This window comes from Euleptes europaea, chromosome 13, assembly GCF_029931775.1.
Source record: "Euleptes europaea isolate rEulEur1 chromosome 13, rEulEur1.hap1, whole genome shotgun sequence".
In the NCBI taxonomy this organism is placed as follows: domain Eukaryota; kingdom Metazoa; phylum Chordata; class Lepidosauria; order Squamata; family Sphaerodactylidae; genus Euleptes; species Euleptes europaea.
Window position 1 is genome coordinate 59,960,423 of NC_079324.1, and position 22,249 is coordinate 59,982,671.

Genomic DNA, 22,249 nt, shown 5'->3' on the forward strand with positions numbered 1-22,249 from the left:
TGTCAGCGCCTTAAGGGCGATAGTTGGGCCTGGCTGCTAGCAGAGAGAGAATTTACCTTCTCAATACTGAGCTCTTTGACAGCAGAGCCCACAATCTCAATGATAACATCAGAATGTTTGTGCAGCTCCATAGCAAACATATTCTCAAGAGTGAACGTTTCTGTTGCCATCTCAAAATGGGTCCCGGTTCGGTCCATCAGCTCCTTCCAGTGCCTGAAATGAATTGACAAGTCAACAATAAGATGCTCTGGTTCAATGCTTTAAGGCAGAACTGCATGTTACCTTGGCAACTGCATGGTCCCAAACCAAGCATGCCATACAAACACTGGAGTGAAGGGAACTCTTGTAGAAGAGAATTGGTGGGAAAGGAAACTGCAGGGAGAAGGTGTCTTCCCTCGTGAGGTTTTTCTGACCTGAAATGGACTGGGGAAGATTATATTTGTCCCGACTGGGGGCTCCATGGGTATGGGAAAGGCATAAGTTAATGGCTAAGTTGACAAAGTATGTGAACAAAATATCCAGTGAAGAGTTTCAAGAAAAAAGGGAAATTATATTATGCATATGTTTTGTAAACTATTTAAAACTGGAAATGATAATGTTTCATTATAATGCTATAATGGAAAAGTATATATTATAATCTAGATATATACAAATTTATCTAAGAAGAAGAAGAGTTAGTTTTTATATGTCAACTTTCTCTACCTCTTAAGAATCAAACTGGCTTACAGTTACCTTCCCCTCCCCACAACAGACACCCTGTGAGGTAGGTGGGGCTGATGGAGCTCGAAGAGAGCTGTGACTGGCCCAAGGTCACTCAGCTGGCTTCATGTGGAAGAGTGGGGAGACCAACCCAGTTCACCAGATTAGAGTCTGCCGCTCGAGTGGAGTGGGGAATCAAACCTGGTTCTCCAGATTAGAGTCCACTGCTCCAAACCACCGCTCTTAACCACTTCACCACGCTGGCTCTAAGAAGTTACAATGATTTAATAACGGTTAGTTCTTTAATGCAGGTTTAAAGTATTTATATTATGAGAAAGATTGATTAAAAAGCAGTAGATTCAATGTAATAAAGTTATGACAGTATTTACAGGGAAGATAACAAGAGGGGAACAAAAACTTTTGCATGTCCCCTCAGTTAAATATTATTTTAGTGTATTTTAGATCTTGTATACATATTGGAAATACATTAACTGAACAGGACAAAATAAAGAAAAGGTGGGAACAATACACTGAAGAACTATACAGAAGAGATGAAAGGATAAAAGATTCTTTCCAAGAAGAATCTTTTGAAGAAGAACCTACAGTTTTAGAAAGTGAAGTGAAAGCTCCATTGAGAGCAATCGGGAGACACAAATCACCAGGAGCAGATGGGATATCAATAGAGCTATTCCATGCCACAGAAACAGAGTCCATCAAAATCTTGACAAGAATATGCCAACAGATATGGAAAACAAAACAATGGCCCACAGACTAGAAACGATCCATTTACATTCCAATTCCCAAGAAAGGAGACATCAAAGATTGCAACAACTATCGGACCACTGCATTAATTTCTCATGCAAGTAAAGTGATGCTCAAAATCTTACAGCAAAGGCTGTTACCATATATGGAACGAGAAATGCCTGATGTTCCAGCTGGTTTCAGAAAAGGAAGAGGCACTAGAGATCATATTGCAAATATACGCTGGTTACTGGAGCGTACGAGAGAATTTCAGAAGAAAATCAGCTTCTGTTTCATAGATTACAGCAAAGCTTTTGACTGTGTGGATCATGAAAAGCTATGGCTGGTTTTAAAGGAAATGGGTGTGCCACTACATCTGATCGTTTTGATGCGCAACCTGTACTCTGGACAAGAGGCCACAGTTAGAACAGAATATGGAGAAACGGAATGGTTTCCAATTGGCAAAGGTGTCAGACAAGGATGTATTTTATCTCCCTATCTCTTCAATCTATATGCAGAACATATAATTAGGAAAGCTGGATTAGATTTAGATGAAGGTGGAGTGAAAATTGGAGGGAGGAACATTAATAATTTGAGATATGCTGATGACACTACATTATTGGCAGAAAATAGTGAAGATTTGAAACAACTACTGCTGAAAGTTAAAAGAGAAAGTGCCAAAGCAGGACTACAGCTGAACATCAAGAAAACAAAAGTAATGACTACAGGAGAATTACACAACTTTAAGGTTGACAATGAGGAAATTGAAATTGTTCAAGACTTTCTATTCCTTGGCTCCACCATCAACCAAAAGGGAGACTGCAGCCAAGAAATTAGAAGGAGATTGAGACTGGGAAGGGCAGCCATGAAGGAGCTAGAAAAGATTTTAAGTGTAAGGATGTGACTCTGGCCACCAAGACTAGATTAATTCATGCCATCATATTCCCTATTACTATGTATGGGTGTGAAAGCTGGACAGTGAAGAAAGCTGATAGGAAGAAAACAGATTCCTTTGAAATGTGGTGTTGGAGGAGAGTGTTATGGATTCCGTGGACTGCCAAAAAAACAAATCAGTGGGTATAGATCAAATCAGGCCTGAACTGACCCTAGAAGCTAAAATGACTAAACTGAGGCTATCGTATTTTGGTCACGTCATGAGACGACAAGAGTCACTGGAAAAGACCGTCATGATAGGAAAAGTTGAGGGCAGCAGGAAAAGAGGAAGACCCAACAATAGATGGATTGACTCAATAAAGGAAGCCACAGCCTTCAATTTGCAAGATCTGAGCAAGGCTGTCAAAGATAGGACATTTTGGAGGACTTTGATTCATAGGGTCGCCATGAGTCGGAAGCGACTTAACGGCACTTAACACACACATACGTATTGTGTTGTCTGCTTATGTGATGTATTGGGTATGTATTGTTTTTGTTTATCTTGTTATTGTTTGTCTATATGTTTACGCTTATATGAAATAAAAATATTAATTAATGAAAATGGAAATGCATAAGCTAATCTCCTTCCATAGTGTTTGAGTGATATTAGCCATTAGGTTTAAGCCACCCTGGAGGTTTTTTGCATGAAGAACATTTCTATTCACATGTGAATCATACAATGCATTGGCTATCCTTGAGAAGATGAGAGGAGAAAACCAGAAGGTGCTGTGCATTTGGGCACCTTTATCCACTTCTTCATAAATAAAAGGTAAAGGTAGTCCAAGCTCTGCTCATGACCTGAGTTCGATCCCGACAAAAGTCGGTTTCAGGTAGCCGGCTCAAGGTTGACACAGCCTTCCATCCTTCCAAGGTAAGTAAAATGAGTACCCAGCTTGCTGGGGGTAAAGGGAAGATGACTGGGGAAGCCAATGACAAACCATCCCATAAACATAGTCTGCCTAGTAAACATCGGGATGTGAGGTCACCCCAAGGGTCAGGAATGACTTGGTGCTTGCACAGAGGACTACTTTTGAGGTACACATTAATAAAATGTTTAGCTTTAGCCCAAACCCATGTGTTAGAAACCCAGTATCGAACCTCTCTCTTAACGCCTCGTTCTTCAAATCCAACAGCAAAGGAATGGACTCCTTAAACGCCTTCATGTTCATTTCTAGGTGATAAGCGACAGGACTGCTGCGGACGAGTTTGGGTAGTTTCCGAAGGGTTTTCAGAAGCCCTTCGATCCCTTCCTGCAGAACCTGCACATTGAGGTTCACCCACAGAGTCTGGGACCATTCCTCTTTAGCAGCCTGGAACCAGGAAATAGACTGTGAGAAACGACTCTTCCAAATGTGCAAACATACTGTAAAGCAAGATAAAACGGCATAGGGAAATGCACACGCCCCCCGGCCAGCATCAACCACACTGGACCAAGTGAGTATTACCCAACACCAAAGAATCCCCTTTGTTCACCTGAGCAAAAAACTTGCAGGTGACATGTGGCTGATGATGACCACTCCCTTCATAAGTTCTACCACTAACAAAAGCAAGAAATCCAGCAGAAACAAACAAATAAATTGCACCCCACATCTTTGTGCTTGGTGGTCCAAAGGCAGAAATTAATTCCGTGCAACTGATTAATATTTTACTAGCTATCAAGGTTGATGGGCAGGAAAGGGGTGGAGATCCCCAGTCCTTTCCCCAACCTCACTTTCCCCCTCTACTCCCTGGCTTATCCGCTCCATGCACTCCAAACAATGGAAAGACACAACAGGGTGAGGATGGGAACAAGCGTGCAACTTTTTACAATAGGTATGTGTCAAGTTAGCAGAAATATAAAATTCATATGTGAATATAGAATTTATTTTGAAGCTAGATGTAAGAAAATAATGTATAGTTTAATAATGTAAGCAACAGATAGAATACCACATGCTAGTAAGAATAAGGGTTCATATCTTATGGAATTATTGTAACTTGTAAGATTGAAATTTCCTATTCACCTCTCCTATTAAGGCAACTATGGTCAGACAGAAGGACAGGCAAAATTATAATTAATTATTAATGAATCTATTAATACCAGATGTGGAGGAGGGCCTGGTCTGGACACTGACCCAATGATGTTATCTTGTTACCCACTTTTTCTTTTTTCTTTCTGTATCCTTAAAACTAAATAAAAAAATTACAAAGAAGGAAGGAAGGAAGGAAGGAAGGAAGGAAGGAAGGAAGGAAGGAAGGAAGGAAGGAAGGAAGGAAGGAAGGAAGGAAGGAAGGAAGGAAGGAAGGAAGGAAGGAAGGAAGGAAGGAAGGAAGGAAGATAGATAGATAGATAGATAGATAGATAGATAGATAGATAGATAGATAGATAGATAGATAGATAGATAGATAGATAGATAGATAGATAGATAGATAGATAGATAGATAGATAGATAGATAGATTTGGGAGGGAGGAAAGACTTTTTGACTTTCCCAGCCCAGTAGATGAGGCCCTGTTTACTGCTGAAGGAGCCCAGTCATTGCCTGATGGTGCACAATATGAATGTCCCACCTTCTGCCATCTAGTAAAAACAGAAGCCCTGAAAGTACCTTATCCCAAAGGACTTACTCTTTGCAGCTTATAAATATCATAAATCTGCCTCAGGCCTTTCATCTCCTTCTGGACTTTCATCAGATCAGGATACATGGTGATTGGAAGGTCAAACAGCTTTTCAGCATTCGCCAGCTCCTGGCGATTCTTCTCATGTTTCTCTAGTTCTTTTTCAAAAACAATCATAAGTTCGACCCCTGCAAACGGCAGTAAGAACGCTCGTCATCAAGAGAAAAGAACCCAATTCTACAATTCTATAGTTTTGAGGCTACAGCATTGTGCCCCCCCCACCCCCCAAAAAAACCTTGAGTTGAAGCAGACCTTCATGGACAAAGTGCTACATAGTTTTGAGTCAACAGAACCCAATTCTCCCTTTGAGAAAAACCTTTTAACAGGACTGGAATTGGCTCACAAAAATGACCAAAACAGAGAACAGCAGCAGACCCAAAAAAGTAAACTAGAGCGAGGAGTGTCATCACAGTATATATAGCTGATCCAAATTACCCTTGCTTTCTCAAAGGAGAGGGTTTGAAAAGTCGCAGGGTTCCTAACCCCATTTGGCACACACTTCCCATCCTTTCTTCAAAGTGTGTAGTGAAATAAGCACAAAGCTTACACCTTCTTACCTTGGTCAAGATTCTCACCAACAGAACCTGGCCCTTTGGTAGTAAACCTGTGGTAGAATTCTGCAATTTCCTTACTGAAGTTTCCAATTTGCTCCCGTGTAATCTAAAGAGAATATGATCCAAATTAGACTGGTGTTTCATTCTTTGGTGCATTTTCCAACCACGTAAATAAAAACCCTATGGGGGGCGTTGCCATAAGTCGGTTGCGACTTGGCGGCACTTAATTATTAAAGTAAATACGCTGATACCTCAGTAAATGTCTTTTTAATACTTCCAAGGCTGTGATCAACTGTTGACGCTTCAGTGAAAAGTGTTTCCCACATTTGCTTCATATTATTCACCAGCGCCAGTTCTTCTTCTGTTGCCTACAGTGAAATCATGAGAACTATTCATAAAATGGTGCATATACATCTAACAACATTCTAACTTTTAAAAAAATGAAAAGCTTTCATGGGAGTCTATTATTTAGAGTAGAGGGCTGGCAAGAAGGCAGAGAGGTTTCTTGGTTTGAACACATGAAGCTTCCTTATACTGAATCAGAACCATCAAAGTCAGTATTGTCTACTCAGACTGGCAGCGGCTCTCCAGGGCCTCAGTCAGAGGTCTTTCACATCACCTACTTGCCTAGTCAGCATGGTGTAGTGGTTAAGAGCCAGTGTGGTGTAGTGGTTAAGAGTGGTGGTTTGGAGCAGAGGACTCTGATCTGGAGAACTGGGTTTGATTCCCCACTCCTCCACATGAGCGGCAGATGCTAATCTGGATTTGTTTTCCACTCCTCCACATGAAGCCAGTTGGGTGACCTTGGGCTAGTCACAGCTCTCTCAGCCCCACCAACCTCACAAAGTATCTGCTTTGGGGAGGGGAAGGGAAGGTGATTGTAAGCCAGTTTGATTCTTCCTTAAGTGGTAGAGAAAGTCAGCATATAAAGACCAGCTCTTCTTCTTCTTCTTCTTTTAACTGAAGTTGCCGGTTGTACCAGATACTAGTCCAACTTAACCACTAAACCACACTGGATATGCATGTTCTAAACAAGAAAACTAACAGGAAGGAACCCTAAAGCAGGGATTCCCAGAGGTTCTGTTGTACCTCAAACAAATACTACAACACCCAGACTTAAGAAATTTTCACTTACTGGAATGTTGTACATTGCGAGGGTACGGTATCGCTCTTGAATATCCAAGTACTTGAGTTCCACTTCTAGAGACATTTGTCTGATCTCGGCAATAGTACCTAGGACAAATTTGAGGTCCTCCAGTGTGCTGGGAGTTGTCTTGAGGTTCTGTGACAATCTCTGGAGAGAAGTATTTGTTTTTAAGAGGAAGGTTGAGTTGGAAATATTTCCCTGGATGTGTTTTTATCTAACTGTTCGTTTGTTTGTGATTAACACAACACTAGAATTTCAGAACCACAAACGAGATGCAAGCCAAATTATTTGGAGTCCACCTTCCTCATATTTCAGAGGGTAGCCATGTTGGTCTGCAGTAGAATCTGCAGATTCGAGCCCAGCAGCACCTTAGAGACCAACAAGATTTTTAGGGTATGAGCTTTTGGGAGTCAAAGTTCCCTTTGTCAGGTATCTGATGAAGGAAGCTTTGACTCTCGGAAGCTCATACCCTGAAAAACTTGTTCAGCCTGTGGGCACCTTTGGAATTTTGGCACAGCGTGGTGGGCGCAGCCACAAAATGGTCGCCAGAGAATGGCTGCCGCAGAAGGCAGAGGCAGACACAGAATGGCTGCCGCAGTTTATCTTATGCTATGGTGGCAGCTGCTGCCAAAGCAACATTTTGAACACATGAACACATGAAGCTGCCTTATACTGAATCAGACCCTTGGTCCATCAAAGTCAGTACTATTTACTCAGACTGGCAGTGGATCTCCAGGGTCTCAGGCAGGGGTCTTTCACATCACCTACTTGCCTAGTCCCTTGAACTGCAGATGCTGGGATTGAACCTGGGACCTTCTGCATGCCAAGCAGATGCTCTACCATTGAGCCCTTAGTGCCACATGTCCTTCCAGAAAGGAGCAAAAAACAATTTATGGAAGCCCTTGAAGGGCTCATCACTCTCCTAACCTAAGAGTCTTCCAGATCCATGAACACACATGAACACATGAAGCTGCCTTCTACTGAATCAGACTCTTGGTTCATCAAAGTCAGTATTGTCTCCTCAGACAGGCAGCGGCTCTCCAGGGTCTGAGTTAGAGGTCTTTCACAACACCTACTTGCCTAGTCCCTTGAACTGGAGATGCCGGGGATTGAACCAGCGATCTTCTGCATGCCAAGCAGATGCCATATCACTGAGCCACAGCCCCTCTCCAAGGCTCTCCAGGGTCTCAGGCAGAGGTCTTTCACATCACCTCCTTGCCTAGTCCCTTTAACTGGAGATGCCGGGGATTGAACCTGGGACCTTCCGCATGCCAAACATAGGGTCCACCACTGAGCCACAGCCCCTCACCATTTTAAAGTATCTGTGCAGCCAATCAAATCTCCAATGGCCAATCAGAAGCTTTTGCTGGGCAAAAGCCCCAGCCGGCCCCACCCAGTTTCAAAAACATTTGGCGGGCGCCAGGAAAGGTGCCAGCAGGAGCCACGGTGCCCAAGGACACCAGGCTGGGGACCCCTGGATGAGGATTACAGAAACCTGAAACAAGCACAGAATATTAGACATGATACAGAATGATGCAAGTGATCAGTTGAACGCGTGCAAGTTCCCCATCCCCACACCGAGGCTTTCCCACCTACCTCAATTTCCTCCTGGAGGCTGAAGAGCGCCTCTCTGGCCGATTCGTTGAGCAGCCTCCCGAGCGACATCATCCAGCTTTTGGCGTTCTCCTGCACGGTGCAGGCCAGAGGCCCGAGCAGCAGCCGGAGGCACTGCTCGTCCTTGACCAGCAGCTGCTGCATCACTTCCTGGCCAATTTTCATATAGAACTGCAGCTTGTCATCGAAGACCACGCAGGCCGGCTTCTTGGCAGCGAACTTCTCCATGACGATGGCCTTGTCGAGCTTCCAGAGCGGGCGGTACCTCTTCCAGCGGTTGAGGTACTTGGTGAGGGAGCCCAGCAGCTTGTGCATGTTCTGGGTGATGAGGATGGCCTGCTCGATGATGTGTGTGTTCTGGGAGATGTCATTGAAGAAGCTCACCACAATGAGCTCATCGTCGTCGGTGTGCTGCGGCGGGCAGTCAATGCAGGTGCCGTGCATCCAGCGGACAAATTGCTACGTGGTAGACAAAAGAAGACGTCGAAGAAGAGTTGGTTTTTATATGCCGACTTTCTCTACCACTTAAGGGAGACTCAAACCGGCTTACAATCACTTTCCCTTCCTCTCCCCACAACAGACAGGGAAGGGGCCATGGCTCAGTGGTAGAGCCTCTGCTTGGCATGCAGAAGGTCCGAGGTTCAATCCCTGGCTTCTCCAGTTCAAGGGATTAGGCAAGCAGATGACGTGAAAGACCTCTGCCTGAGACTCTGAGTAGATAATACTGACTTTGGTGGACCAAGGGTCTGATTCAGTATAAAGCAGCTTCATGTGTTCATGTGAAGGGAGTTTCCACTCTCAAAAACAACCACCCTGGAACTCTTGAATCAAGCAAAACGTTAGAAAGTGGGGATTCAAACTTGGGTCTCCCAGGATCTTAGGCTGGGAGGGGCTGTGGCTCTGTGGTAGAGCATCTGCTTGGCATGCAGAATGTCCCAGGTTCAATCCCCAGCATCTCCAGCTAAAGGGACTAGGCAAGAAGGTGATGTGAAAGACCTGAGCCTGAGAACCTGGAGAGCCACTGCTGGTCTTAGACAATACTGACTTTGATGGACCAGGGGTCTGATTCAGTATAAGGCAGCTTCATTTATTCCAGGTGGGGCCATGGCTCAGTGGTAGAGCATCTGCTTGGCATGCAGGAGGTCCCAGGTTCAATCCCCGGCTTCTCCAGCTCAAGGGACTAGGCAAGTAGTTGATGGGAAAGACATCAGCCTGAGACCCTGGAGAGCCGCTGCCAGTCTGAGGAGACAATACTGACTTTGATGGACCAAGAGTCTGATTCAGTAGAAGGCAGCTTTATGTGTTCATGTGTGTTCATGGATCTGGAAGACTCTTAGGTTAGGAGGGTGACAAGCCCTTCAAGGGCTTCCATAAATTGTTTTTTGCTCCTTTTTGGAAGGACTTGCGGCACTAAGGGGAGGGGCTGTGGTTCAGTGGTAGAGCATCTGCTTGGCATGCAGAAGGTCCCAGGTTCAATCCCTGGCATCTCCAGTTAAAGAGACCAGGCAAGTAGGTGTTGTGAAAGACCTCAGCCTGAGACCCTGGAGAGCCACTGCCGGTCTGAGTAGACAACACTGACTTTGATGGACCAAGGGTCTGATTCAGTAGAAGGCAGCTTCATGTCTTCATGTGACACCCTGTGAGGTCGGTGGGGCTGAGAGAGCTGTGACTAGCCCAAGGTCACCCAGCTAGCTTCATGTGGACGAGTGGGGAAATCAATCCAGTTCACCAGATCAGCGTCCACCGCTCATATAGAGGAGTGGGGAATCAAACCCAGTTCTCCAGAGTCCACCGCTCCAAACCACTGATCTTAACCACTACACCACTCCAGGGCACCAGTAGGCACTGTAGGGCCCGGGGTAGGGTTGCCAGCTCTGCGTTGGGAATTACCTTGGAGATTTTTGGGGCAGAGCTTAAGGAGGGCAGGGTTTGGAGAGTGGAGGGGCTTAAGGAGGGCAGGGTTTGGAGAGGGGAGGGACTTCAAGGCCACAGAGTCCAGTGGCAAAAGCAGCCATTTTCTCCAGGGGAACAGATCTCTATCGCCTGGAAATCAGTTGTAACAGCAGGTAGATCTCCAGCCAACACCTGGAGGTTTGCAACACAAAAAAATTAGTTTGCTGCATTCTGTGTTAGAAAAAATAAACAGCAATGGGGCCAAACAAACTTATATGTAGCATAAATTTGGATACATGTGTACAAAGCAACAAAGTGAATCATAAACAGTCAAATAACATATATAGTTACTGTCAAACCTACACCTAAACTATTCAAACTATATTGCTATTCTATAAAGATATTTTTACATTAGCGAATTGCTTAAAGGTACAGTCAATCTTTTAGAAGAAAACCGATGGGCTACGTTAATGGCAATGACAGAGTTTTAGGCTCGATATATTTCCTTTTTGTTGGGTAAGATGTGTCTCTGTGGCCATTGCCGCTTGCATCCAAGTTCCTTAGCGGGAACAAACGCATGAAAGCGAAAATGTTATTTGACTGTTTATGATTCACTTTGTTGCTTTGTACACATGTATCACAATTTATGCTTAATATAAGTTTAATGTTTGGCACCATTGCTGTTTATTTTTTCTAACACCTGGAGGTTGGCAACCCTATTGGCAAAAGAAAAAGCTGGCCCCATTTGGGACAGGACAACCAAAAAACACGGGTCTTTCTCCCATGTGGCATTAAAATGCCCCATTAATCTAACTAGCATATCCCAGGCCCATGATTTTATTTAAACTGGACACTTGGCCTCTAACAAGTGTTATATTAGTATTCCGGGGGCCGCATAACACACAGGTAGGGTTGCCAGGTCCCTCCTCGCCACTGGCGGGAGGTTTTTGGGGCAGAGCCTGAGAAGGGCGGGTGTTTGGGAAGGGGAGGGACTTCAATGCCATAGAGTCCAATTGCAAAAGCAGCCATTTTCTCCAGGTGAACTGATCTCTATTGGCTGGAGATCACTTGTAATAGCAGGAGATCCCAGATAGTACCTGGAGATTGGCAACCCTAGCCGGGGAGGGGAAGTTTGCAGAATCTACCAGTATGGGAGACTGGGAGAGGGACATGCGGCATTCAGAGGAGGGGCAGATGCGTCGGTGGTAGCAGCAATTCGAGGGAGGGAAGTTCCTGGCCAGGCTCCATGGCCTCCTCACTGCCTGCTTGGCCTTGTCTTTCCCTACTGCACCCCTCAGCCACTTCTCTTCTTTTCCTGACACCTCTCCAGGTTTTCTTGTACTCCTGAGTTGCTATTCTCATTTCTTCCTCTCTGCAGCCTTACTAGTGCCCCAGCCTCCTCTCTGCTCTGGGTGCCTCCATTTACCTCTGATGCTGGCCCTAAGAGGGGAGTGGACATGTTCATGGAGGAGAGGGCTATCCATAGCTCCTAGTCAAAATGAATACTAGTCATGATGCATCCCTATTCTCTCCAGGATCAGAGGAGCATGCCTATTACATTGGGTGCTTTGGAACACAGGCAGGATAATGCTGCTGCAGTCGTCTTGTTTGTGGGCTTCCTAGAGGCCCATGGTTGGCCACTGTGTGAACAGACTGCTGGATTTGATGGGCCTTGGTCTGATCCAGCAGGACCTTTCTTATGTTATTACGTTTTTTTACCCAGCTTCTCAGTCTGAGCACAACGAGGCTGAGGAAACAATACTAAGCGTCCAGAGCAGCCTCCTCCATCTACCTGCGAGACTGATGCCATGAGTCAACTGAGCAATGGGACTCTGCCCCCAGAGGCTGGACAAAGGCCTAGATCAGAGACTGAGGCTGTCACCCCATTCAAATGACCACCAGGAGGCCCTGAAGGTCTTGTGTCCATGGTCGGGTCCAGGTTTCTGGGAGCCCCGGACAGACAGTTCCCAGGGTCCCCTCCCCTCCACTGCCCACCACCAGGCACTCATGCCCTTCTTCCCTCCCACCCACCTGCATGACTTCCACTTGCTTGAGTGTCCTTCCCTTGTCTGCTCACAAGCCCTCCCACTGCCCATGCTCACAGCTGCCTGCAGACTTTTCCTCACTGGCACCAGGCTGTGGATACAGCAGGGGAGCATGGGAGGTAGAGGGCTAGCAAGTGAGAGGGTGGGGGTGGGTGGCAGCACTGGGCCCTGCCGGAACCCCTGGGCCCAGGCAGCTGCCCCACAGCATAGTATGCTGACACCAGCCCTAGTCTTGGCGCCCTGGGAAGGGCTACATGCCTCTGAGCCATTGCCATGGAGTCGAAGTCCTCACAATGTCTGAAAGTCTCCCAGGTCTGGGGGTCATGGTCAGGGCTTGGAGAGACTGCTGAGAGCTACTTAAGAGCCAGCATAGTGTAGTGGTTAAGAGCGGTGGTTTGAAGCAGTGGACGCTAATCTGGAGAACTGGGTTTGATTCCCCACTCCTCCACATGAACAGCAGACGCTAATCTGGTGAACTGGATTTGTTTCCCCATCCCTCCACAGGAAGCCAGCTGGGTGACCTTGGGCAATTCACTGCTCTCTTAAAGCCTCACCCACCTCACAGGGTGTCTGTTGTGGGGAGGGGAAGGGAAGGTGATTGTAAGCTGGTTTGAGTCTCCCTTGTGGTAGAGAAAGTCAGCATATAAAAACCAACTCTTCTTCTACTATTACTTAATCCCTCCCAGACAGAGGCTGATGAGAAGGTATCAGACTTATTCTCCTCCAGAGAGAGAGACAGCAGGAGCATGAGGGCAGCGTGGAGGACCCAGGTGAGAGCAACCTCCTCCTCCCCTCCCTGTTTGAGGATTCCAGGGGAGTTGGGGCACTGGGGAGTGTCTCTACGGGGTGGTGGCGGAGTAGACTGTGACCTTGGAACTCCCACAATGATGTACCAATGGAACAAGGCACCTTCACATGTTCACATGACTTATTGTGATCTCGAAATCTACAGCTCTATGAACTCCAGCTGCTTTATGCATGCACTGAGATTGCAATGGTGCAGAATGCAAGCATGAAGAGACAGCACATCCTCTAGTAACATTCCTGGTCTGCTCTGCAATTAATACTAATAATAAGTAGACCCCACTCTATCTGTGCATGAATTGAGGCAATCTGATAATGAGCAAACCTGACATTCTCACCTTAGTTACTTCCACACAATCTCGGATGCTGAGGACGCACATTTTTTCAATTTCACCCGCATTGGGCTGCAGAATGATTTCAGGAGCAGACAAAATTGTTTCGGCTTGAAATAGTGGAGTATTTCCCAACACTGCTGCATTGAAAGACTGCAAATTTCTACAGAAAAGAGACAATCAAATTTGTTTCCTGGGAGCAAGAACAGACAATCTTTTTATTTATTTAGGCACTTCTTACCTTGCTTATCTCCCTAAGAGGGGCCCAAAGCAAAACAAAAAGTACCCTAAAAATGCTACAAATAAGCAAACAATAAACTGCAATAAAAAGTACATCAAAGATCAGAAAAACAACCACAAATGAGAAAAATGGTGCTGAAACAGACTTACTTGAGGACTAAGTTGGTCAAGCTCTGATAAACTTTATTCTCCCAAAAGGCGTAATAATGAGCCAGCCTTGGGGATCTGCCCGTGTTTGTGTTCAGGATGAGCCCCTCCATTTTCGTCAGCAGTGGGCCAATGGCAATGTACTTGCGAACCATGTGCTCCACATCCCTGGCTCTCTCATGCTTGACATACTCAAAGTACTCCTTCACCCCTGTCGAGTGGGCAGCAAGATTAAGATGTTAACTATATCAAGGCAAATGCTATTTGCAACGACAATAAATCATCACAATAGTGGGATGAAAACACGGTCTTGTATTTACTTATTTATTAAAACATTTATATCCCATCTTTCCTTGTGGTTCAAGGTGGCTTACAATAATAGTTAAAAACATTTTCAGTTTAAAACCAAAAATAAAACCACAAGCCCCAAATCTCTCCCCAGGAGGGAAGGTGGCATGGTACAGCCTGATCTTGCCAGATATCGGAAATTAAGCAGGGTCGGTACTTGAAAGAGATGCCACCAAGGGAGACACTGCAGAGAAAGGCAATGGCAAAACCACCTCTGCTTCTCACCTGCCTTGAAAGCCCCTTGCTGTGGTCACCATAAGTTGGCTGCAAATTGATGGCACTTTACACACACACAAATCTCTCCCCGCCCTTAAAAGATACCTGCCATGTGACAAAGGTACATGTGACAGAGGAAACATTAAAAACAAAAGGGGTTGTATCCTACAAATACAATAAAAAATGTATTGCATATGGCCAAAGGCTGTTATAGTCTTGAGAAATATTGAGAATACATAAAATACAAAGATTATCCCAAAAAGAAAAAACAATAAAAATGAACTGGATAAAACATTGATAGGAAACCAAACAAAGATGTGTGTGTGTGTGTGTTAAGTGCCATCAAGTCACTTCTGAGGGCGACCCTATGGATCAATGTCCTCCAAAACGTCCTATTGTCAACAGCCTTGCTCAGGTATTGCAAACTGAGGGCCATGGCTTCCTTGATTGAGTCAATCCATCTCTTGTTGGGTCTTCCTCTTTTCCTGCTGCCCTCAACTTTCCCTAGCATGATTGTCTTTTCCAGTGACTCTTGTCTTCTCATAATGTGACCAGAGTACGACAGCCTCAGTTTAGTCATTTTCACTTCTAGGGTCAGTTCAGGCTTGATTTGATCTATAATCCGCTGATTTGTTTTTTTTTGGCAGTCCACGGTATTGGTAACACACTCCTCCAACACCACATTTCAAAGGAATCTACTTTCTTCCTATCAGCAAAGATAGCTTGGCCGAAAAAACACAAATCAGTCTACAACAGGTTAGTCCTCAAGCATGGCTTTGGCTGGGATTTTCATAGCAGCAAAAATAAGCAACGAGATCACATGGACAACTTACAGATCTATATCAGTTAGGAGAAGAATAATTTTCTCCACCACTGAACCCAGATCAAGCTAAACATGGTCAGCCCAGGTTAGTATTGGATGGGTGACCTCCATGGAATACCAGGGCCGTGACATGAAGGCAAGCAATGGCAAACCACCTCTGGACGTCTCTTGCCTTGAAAACACCACAGGGTTGCCATAAGTCAGCTGTGACTCGACAGCAAATAAACAAAATAAACAAATAAATGATTTTATCAGATTCAGAAGAAAAATGACAAGATATACCAGGAAGTGTATCTTCACCAGTGGAAGGCGGCCTTTTGAACAGATTGGTTGATTCTATTAATAAAAGCTTATTGGTCATGTCTTCAGCATTCTTGTGAATCTGATGAACAAGTGATTCAAACTTCCCAATGGCGTGTGTGCACCGGACAATATAGTCACCAATACCTGTGAAACAAAGGAGCCCAGGTCACAATTTCTTCTTTACCTTGATCTGTTCACTGATTAGGTTAATTGGTCTGCATGCCATCTCCTTAATACATCTCTCAGGTTAAATCTAAAATCTACAGAAGAAAGATCTCCCACAGCCTCATTTATCGTGCTTTGGGCGAGCATCAGATTGACTTAAATTACTTTAACTGATGGAGATTCCACAATTTACATTGTAATCACATAAAACCATGAAACAAGCATAGATGTAATACTTCTGCTCAACAATCAGTCTTCTCCTAGAAAGTATGTGCTGTTAGCTTACAGCCTATTGGCTAGGAGCTGTACCATTAAAGGAAAAAGGAAGTATTACTGAAGCTTATCCTCACATACATCCAAAGTAGCATTATTTTGCAAAGTGCATCTAAAATTTGGTCTCAAATTGTGAGTATTGAGCTGATCTATATATCTAATAGCAACGTATGACCCCGATCTGCAGATACCTAAATCGGCGAATCGAGGCTACACTGACACTAAACAGATTTTTCTTCAAACTTGGGAGACTCCCTAAGTTTGCAGAAACTTGGGAGACTTGGGGGATTCTCTAAGTTTGCAGAAAAATCTGAAATCAACAATAAAATACTCCTAAACCTGACAAGTTTCAACATTATCTCTCCTCTCTTCTTTAAAAAAACAAACAGATCTTCTACACTGTGACACTGCACCCACTCAAATTCCTTCACCAGAAGCGAAAGCTGCCTTCTTTACAACCCAAGACCTCATTTATTTCACAGTCTCGTCTCAAGGTTATGCCTTTTTTCTTCTACATGTAGGATATCAAAATATTTTAGTGGCCTGAACTGTATGAATTCAAGAGTACAGTCAAGCAAATTCATTATTATTTAAGGGGCAAGAAAAAAGTCAGTAAAAAAGGTATGCAATACTGGGAACGAGCCCTGTGGCGCAGAGTGGAAAGCTGCAGTACTGCAGTCAAAAGCTCTGCTGACGACCTGAGTTCGATCCTGACGGAAGTTGGTTTCAGGTAGCCGGCTCAAGGTTGACTCAGCCATCCATCCTTCCGAGGTCGGTTAAATGACTACCCAGCTTGCTGGGGGTAAAGGGAAGATGACTGGGGAAGGCACTGGCAAACCTCCCCATAAATAGTCTGCCTAGTAAACGTTGGGATGTGACATCACCCCATGGGTCAGTTATGACCAGGTGCTTGCACAGGGGACTACCTTTACCTTTAATACTGGGAACAGAAGGAGTGTACATCTAGGAAATGCACCAAGGTTAGTGCTAGGAAACTGAAGAACAACACTGGAAAGGAATGCAACACGAGTTATGGTCTGGACCAGAATAACTGAACGGTCTCTTTCACGGGATGGAATGACACAAGAGGATGATGTGGTGTATCTGGGAAGGTTTCCATTCACAAAAACTACTTGAAAAAGGTTTCACAACATGAGTGCTCTTACCTAATGAGTTCCAGTTGAGCCTCTTGTAGCCAGATCTGAAAACCCGCCAAAGCTCTTGTATCTGTTCGTCCAGAAGCTGGGTCTCTGCTGAATTCAGTGTTGCTATTAATTTGTAATAGTGATCCAACATCTGCTTTATGCCATCCGTATGTCTAAGACAAGAGAGTGGCACAAGGAAACCGCTAAGAGCTGCTGCGTTCGGACATCACCCCATCTTAACATTGCCAAAATCACTTTTAGACAGTGAGAGGTGTATCAGTTTCCTGATATGGCTTTACCAGTTTGTTACCAGGCAGGGGAACAGATACAAAATTGACATGTATCTAACTATTCAAAAAGGATATTGACCTTACATTTTTTGTAACTGAAAAGTAACATCTGGAAAAGCAACTGTAGCTCAATTCAAAAGGAAATAACCAAACTAACACACAGTCATACAATGCTCAATACAAAACTGAGGAGCAAATTCAAAAAGAGTTAACCAAGCAGACGCAAATTAAATCAATCACTTTAATCAATCAATCAATCACTTGGGAGAGTCAGTGCGGTAATGTGGCTGAAGAGGACTCGGAAGACCTAGGTTCAAATCTCCATTCAGCTATGAAGCTGATCTTGGGCTGCTCACTCACTCTCGCAGCCTAACCTATGTCGCAAGGTTGCTGTGAGGATAAAATGGAGTAAGGGAGAGCAAAGAGTGCTGCCCTGAGCTATCTGGAGGAAGAGCAGAATAAAAACATGACTGATAGAAAATGCAATACCCAAAGTAACAAAAATAAATACTTATCAGAGAAATAAAGCGAAATTAATCAAAATAGTGTGAAAACTCAGTTTGATCCAACAAGGATCTCTATCACTAACAGTGCAATCCATTGACATTAAGGGATTTAGACTAGAGTAACTCTGAAGAAGATTGCACTGCCAAGTACTTCCATAACTACATTTGGAAAGTATAATGGTTTATGACCATCTGATATTTCTTAGCAAACAGAATGGATTTTTACAAATTAATTTGAATTGACAGACTTAAAATCATTGGCATTTGGACCAAACCTGCTTTCTCAAATGCAGTTAGAGACCTTTGATTTGGAAAACATATCCTCAAATATGGTTTGTATTTGTCTTTTTAATACTTTTGTTGATGTTCCTGTACTACTCTCATAGCCATTCATTTCTTAATCAAGGCAAAAGCGACTGATTTAACGTGCGTGTGTTACCTGATCAACCATCTGTGTTTAGCAGTACAAAAAGCATGAGTCTCACAACCCCGATCCAGATGTGGGTCCAGTTAAAGGCTGCCTCTGGAAATCCTGCAGACTTGATCTGAAGAGCACCCAAAAGGCCAGCCAGAGGAAGAGCCTCCAACATCTGCCTCTGTCCTCAAAGTCAAGGGAGGAACCTTCACTTCAAGGCTCCATCACTTCTTCCAGCTGCCCTTCGGTTCACTCCAAGTTTTTGGTGGAGTATATATCTGAAGAACACCCACAGCAATGCCAGTATGCAAGGCTCCAAAACGGTGCTCTGCCACTCAGTTCTAGGTGGCTCTCAGCAGAGGCAAAAGGTTTAGACATTCATAGCGCATTCCTATGCAGAGGGAGCCAGCGTGATATAGTGGTTAAGAGCGGTGGTTTGGAGCGGTGGAGTCTGATCTGGAGAACCAGGTTTGATTCCCCATTCCTTCACATGAGTGGCAGACACTAATCTGGTGAACCAGGTTAGTTTCCCCACTCCTCCACATGAAGCCAGCTGGCAGACCTTGGGCTAGTCACAGCTCTCTTAGAGCTCTCTCAGCCCCACCTACCTCACAGGGTGTCTGTTGTGGGGAGAGGAAGAAGATTGTAAGCCGGTTTGATTCTTCCTTAAAAGGTAGAGAAAGTTGGCATATAAAAACCAACTCTTCTTCTTCTTCCTTCTTCTTCTTTCCTCTTCCTCTGCCAGTCTAATGAGCTGAAATTAATGGGCTTAGACTGGAGTAACTCTTCATAGGATTGTACTTTCAGAAGCCTGCACTATTTAGATGCTCAGTTGTTAAGGCAACACCCATCTCCTGGGTGTTTGCCCTGGGAACTGTCCAGCTCCTGTATAGCTTGACTTAACTTTGGTTCCTCATAAAGATTTGCCAGTTACTGCTGGGCTTTCACCATAGGTCAGTATCTTTTCCACCACTGTTTGAGGTCACAGCTCAGCTGAACCAGGAGGCTCCTAGAATGGCTCCCTCACCCCCCACCCTTGGCTTGGCACGCCAGCCCATGCATAGCACAACTGCGTCAGGAAGAGCCTTGGGACACCAAGAAGAAGAGTTGGCTTTTATATGCCGACTTTCTCTACCACTTAAGGAAGAGAGAGCTGTGACTAACCAGCTGGGTGACTAGCAAGGTCACCCAGCTGGCTTCATGGGTAGGAGCGGGGAAACAAATCCAGTTCATCAGATTACCCTTTGCCACTCATGTGGAGGAGTGGGGAATCAAACCCGGTTCTCCAGATCAGAGTCCACCATGAGCTTCACACAATATTTCTTTCAGGTCAGAGCAGATTCAAATGAAAGGTTCACCTAAGGAATTTGTCCTCCTGTAGTGCCACATTCCTTGCTATCTCAGGCAATGGAAACCCCAGCTGTTCCATGTATTTCGTTTCATTGATGATCTCTCGAAGTCTGGGAGAAAAGTTGACTATGAAACGTGTATTTTTCTCCACATCGTCAGCACGCGGGGTCTACATCCCACGAAAACAACCGCCATGGAACGGAGGGTGACGTGTCAAACCGGCAAGACAAAGAACAGGATGTCATCAGGGGATAGAAACTCATGAAACTTGAAACTGTTCTAAAACATGCATACATTCCCAAGGACAGACAAAAGTCCGGGATGGAATAGATTTTATAATCACCAGTTCATAGGCCTCTGGGTTACCCTGAATAATAGCTCCAGAAGGATGAACTCTAGCGAGGAGGGGTTTTTTCAACAGGGTAGGGAGGTTCTCTTCTGTTGCATCTCTCCACTGGTCATACTTCAGATCCTCGTACTCTTTCATCTTCTTTGCCACCTCAAGATATCTTTGTCTTACCTGAAATAAATTAATTCAAGCTGGAAACCACACTTCTAAAAGAGTAGATGCAGCAGCAGCAGCAGAAGAGTTGGTTTTTATATGTCGACTTTCTCTACCACTTAAGAATCAAACCCAGCTTATAATCACCTTTTCTTCCTCTCCCCACAACAGACACCCTGTGAGGTAGGTGAGTCTGAGAGAGTGTGACTAGCCCAAGGTCACTCAGCTGGCTTCATGTGTAGGAGTGGGGAAACCAACAAGGTTCACCAGATTGGCCTCTGCCACTCATGTGGAGGAGTGGGGAATCAAACCCGGTTCTCCAGACCATAGACCACCGCTCCAAACCACTGCTCTTAACCACTACACCACACTGGCTTTCTTGATAGTTTCAGAGGGCAGCTGGCATGCTTTGCAGGAGAACAGCTAGATTCAAGTCCAGTAGCACCTTAGAAAACGACAAGATTTTCAGGGTACAAGCTTTTGAAAGCCAAAGTATTTGACGAAGGGAACTTTGATTTTCAAAAGCGTACATCCTGAAAATCATGTTGGTCTCTAAGGTGCGACTGGACTCAAATCTAGATGTTTCTTGACGTCACCGTACAGTCCAATTGATCCTAATGGCCTAGTGAGGCAATAGGAAAAGTTTGACACTTGCTGGTGAGTCTTTTTTTATTCTTTTTGCCGTGGTAGACAGACTTGGCGTTATGTCTTCTCCTTGCAGGAGAGGAAGCAGGTGCAATTTGATCGGTGCTCTTTCTCTATCCAGGTGTGAAGGCTGCCCATCACAGCAGAAAGAGAGAACACTGGAGGAAACCCTCTAGAAATCACAGGAGCAGTAAGAAAGCCAGAGGATTTTGGACAGGAGACCTCTAAGAGCATCATGGTGAAATCACGTCAGCTGATGATGCTCTGGTGCTTCTTATAAAATGTACAAGGTGGCTCCCAGGATGACAAGCGTCCCAATATTCTGCCTCAGACCCAAAACTGGGATTGTGATGTCATGGCAATGGCTCAAGAGATGTTAACCTGCACAAAGGATTCAGACAGAGCCAGCCTGGTGTAGTGGTGAAAGTGTCAGACTAGGATCTGGCAGAGGCCAGGTTCGAATCCCCACTCTGCCATGGACGCTTGCTTGATGACCTTGGGCCCAGTCACACACTCTCAGCCTAACCTACCTCACAAGGTTGTTGTGAGGATTAAACGGCGGAGGAGAATGCTGTAAGCTGCTCTGGGCCCCTATTGGGATAGATAGATAGATAGATAGATAGATAGATAGATAGATAGATAGATAGATAGATAGATAGATAGATAGATAGATAGATAGATAGATAGATAGGACTTGGTTTTTATATGCCGACTTTCTCTACCACTTAAGGAAGAATCAAACTGGCCTACAATCACCTTCCCTTTCCCTCCCCACAACAGACACCCTGTGAGGTAGGTGGGGCTGAGAGAGCTCTAAGAAAGCTGTGATTAGCCCAAGGTCACCCAGCTGGCTTCATGTAGAGGAGTGCAGAAACCAACCCGGTTCACCAGATTAGAATGCGCTGCTCGTGTGAAGGAGTGGGGAATCAAACTCGGTTCTCCAGATTAGAGTCCATTACTCCAAACCACCGCTCTTAACCACTACACCACAATGGGGTCATGGGAACAGGCCAGGAAGTCACCCAGGGCAGGGACAGTTAGACGCTGTGTCCCGTAGACAGACAAGAAAATGCTGGTTGATACTAAAAAATAAGAACATCGCTCTTTGTTTCCAGTTCCTGTCTGGCAAGGATCAGAAAATCTCTTCTGCTGGCAGAGGTGCTTTCCTTCCGTGGAAGAAACTTTCTCCAAGTGAAAGTCATTTTCCAAACATCTTGTGTCAGGGGAAGGCACCTTCTGCCAGAATAAACTGCCATTGCTACCAGAAGGTACCTGTGAGATCATCCAGCCCGCAGGCAAGGAAACAAAACTGACAAATGGTGAAATTGTAAAACAAAGAAGAAGAAGAAGAGTTGCTTTTTATAATGCCGGCTTTCTCTACCACTTAAGGGAGACTCAAACCGGCTTACAATCACCTTCCCTTCCCCTCCCCGCAACAGACACCCTCTGAGGTAGGTGGGGCTGAG

General features: G+C 44.9%; 1 protein-coding gene across 1 annotated transcript in view; it reads right to left on the minus strand.

Annotated features, from left to right (window-relative positions):
• Window positions 1-22,249, minus strand: part of DNAH10 (dynein axonemal heavy chain 10) — a 106,378-nt gene that overhangs the window by 72,349 nt on the left and 11,780 nt on the right. Inside the window, exons 8-20 of the mRNA XM_056859433.1 lie at window positions 20,031-20,156; window positions 19,645-19,805; window positions 17,097-17,248; window positions 15,472-15,636; window positions 13,806-14,013; window positions 13,422-13,578; window positions 8,324-8,800; window positions 6,716-6,874; window positions 5,832-5,948; window positions 5,584-5,686; window positions 4,976-5,154; window positions 3,472-3,683; window positions 57-213 (exon numbers count right to left, since the gene is read on the minus strand). Coding sequence (XP_056715411.1) covers window positions 57-213; window positions 3,472-3,683; window positions 4,976-5,154; window positions 5,584-5,686; window positions 5,832-5,948; window positions 6,716-6,874; window positions 8,324-8,800; window positions 13,422-13,578; window positions 13,806-14,013; window positions 15,472-15,636; window positions 17,097-17,248; window positions 19,645-19,805; window positions 20,031-20,156 — 2,373 coding nt within the window. The remainder of the gene's footprint in view (window positions 1-56; window positions 214-3,471; window positions 3,684-4,975; window positions 5,155-5,583; window positions 5,687-5,831; window positions 5,949-6,715; window positions 6,875-8,323; window positions 8,801-13,421; window positions 13,579-13,805; window positions 14,014-15,471; window positions 15,637-17,096; window positions 17,249-19,644; window positions 19,806-20,030; window positions 20,157-22,249) is intronic.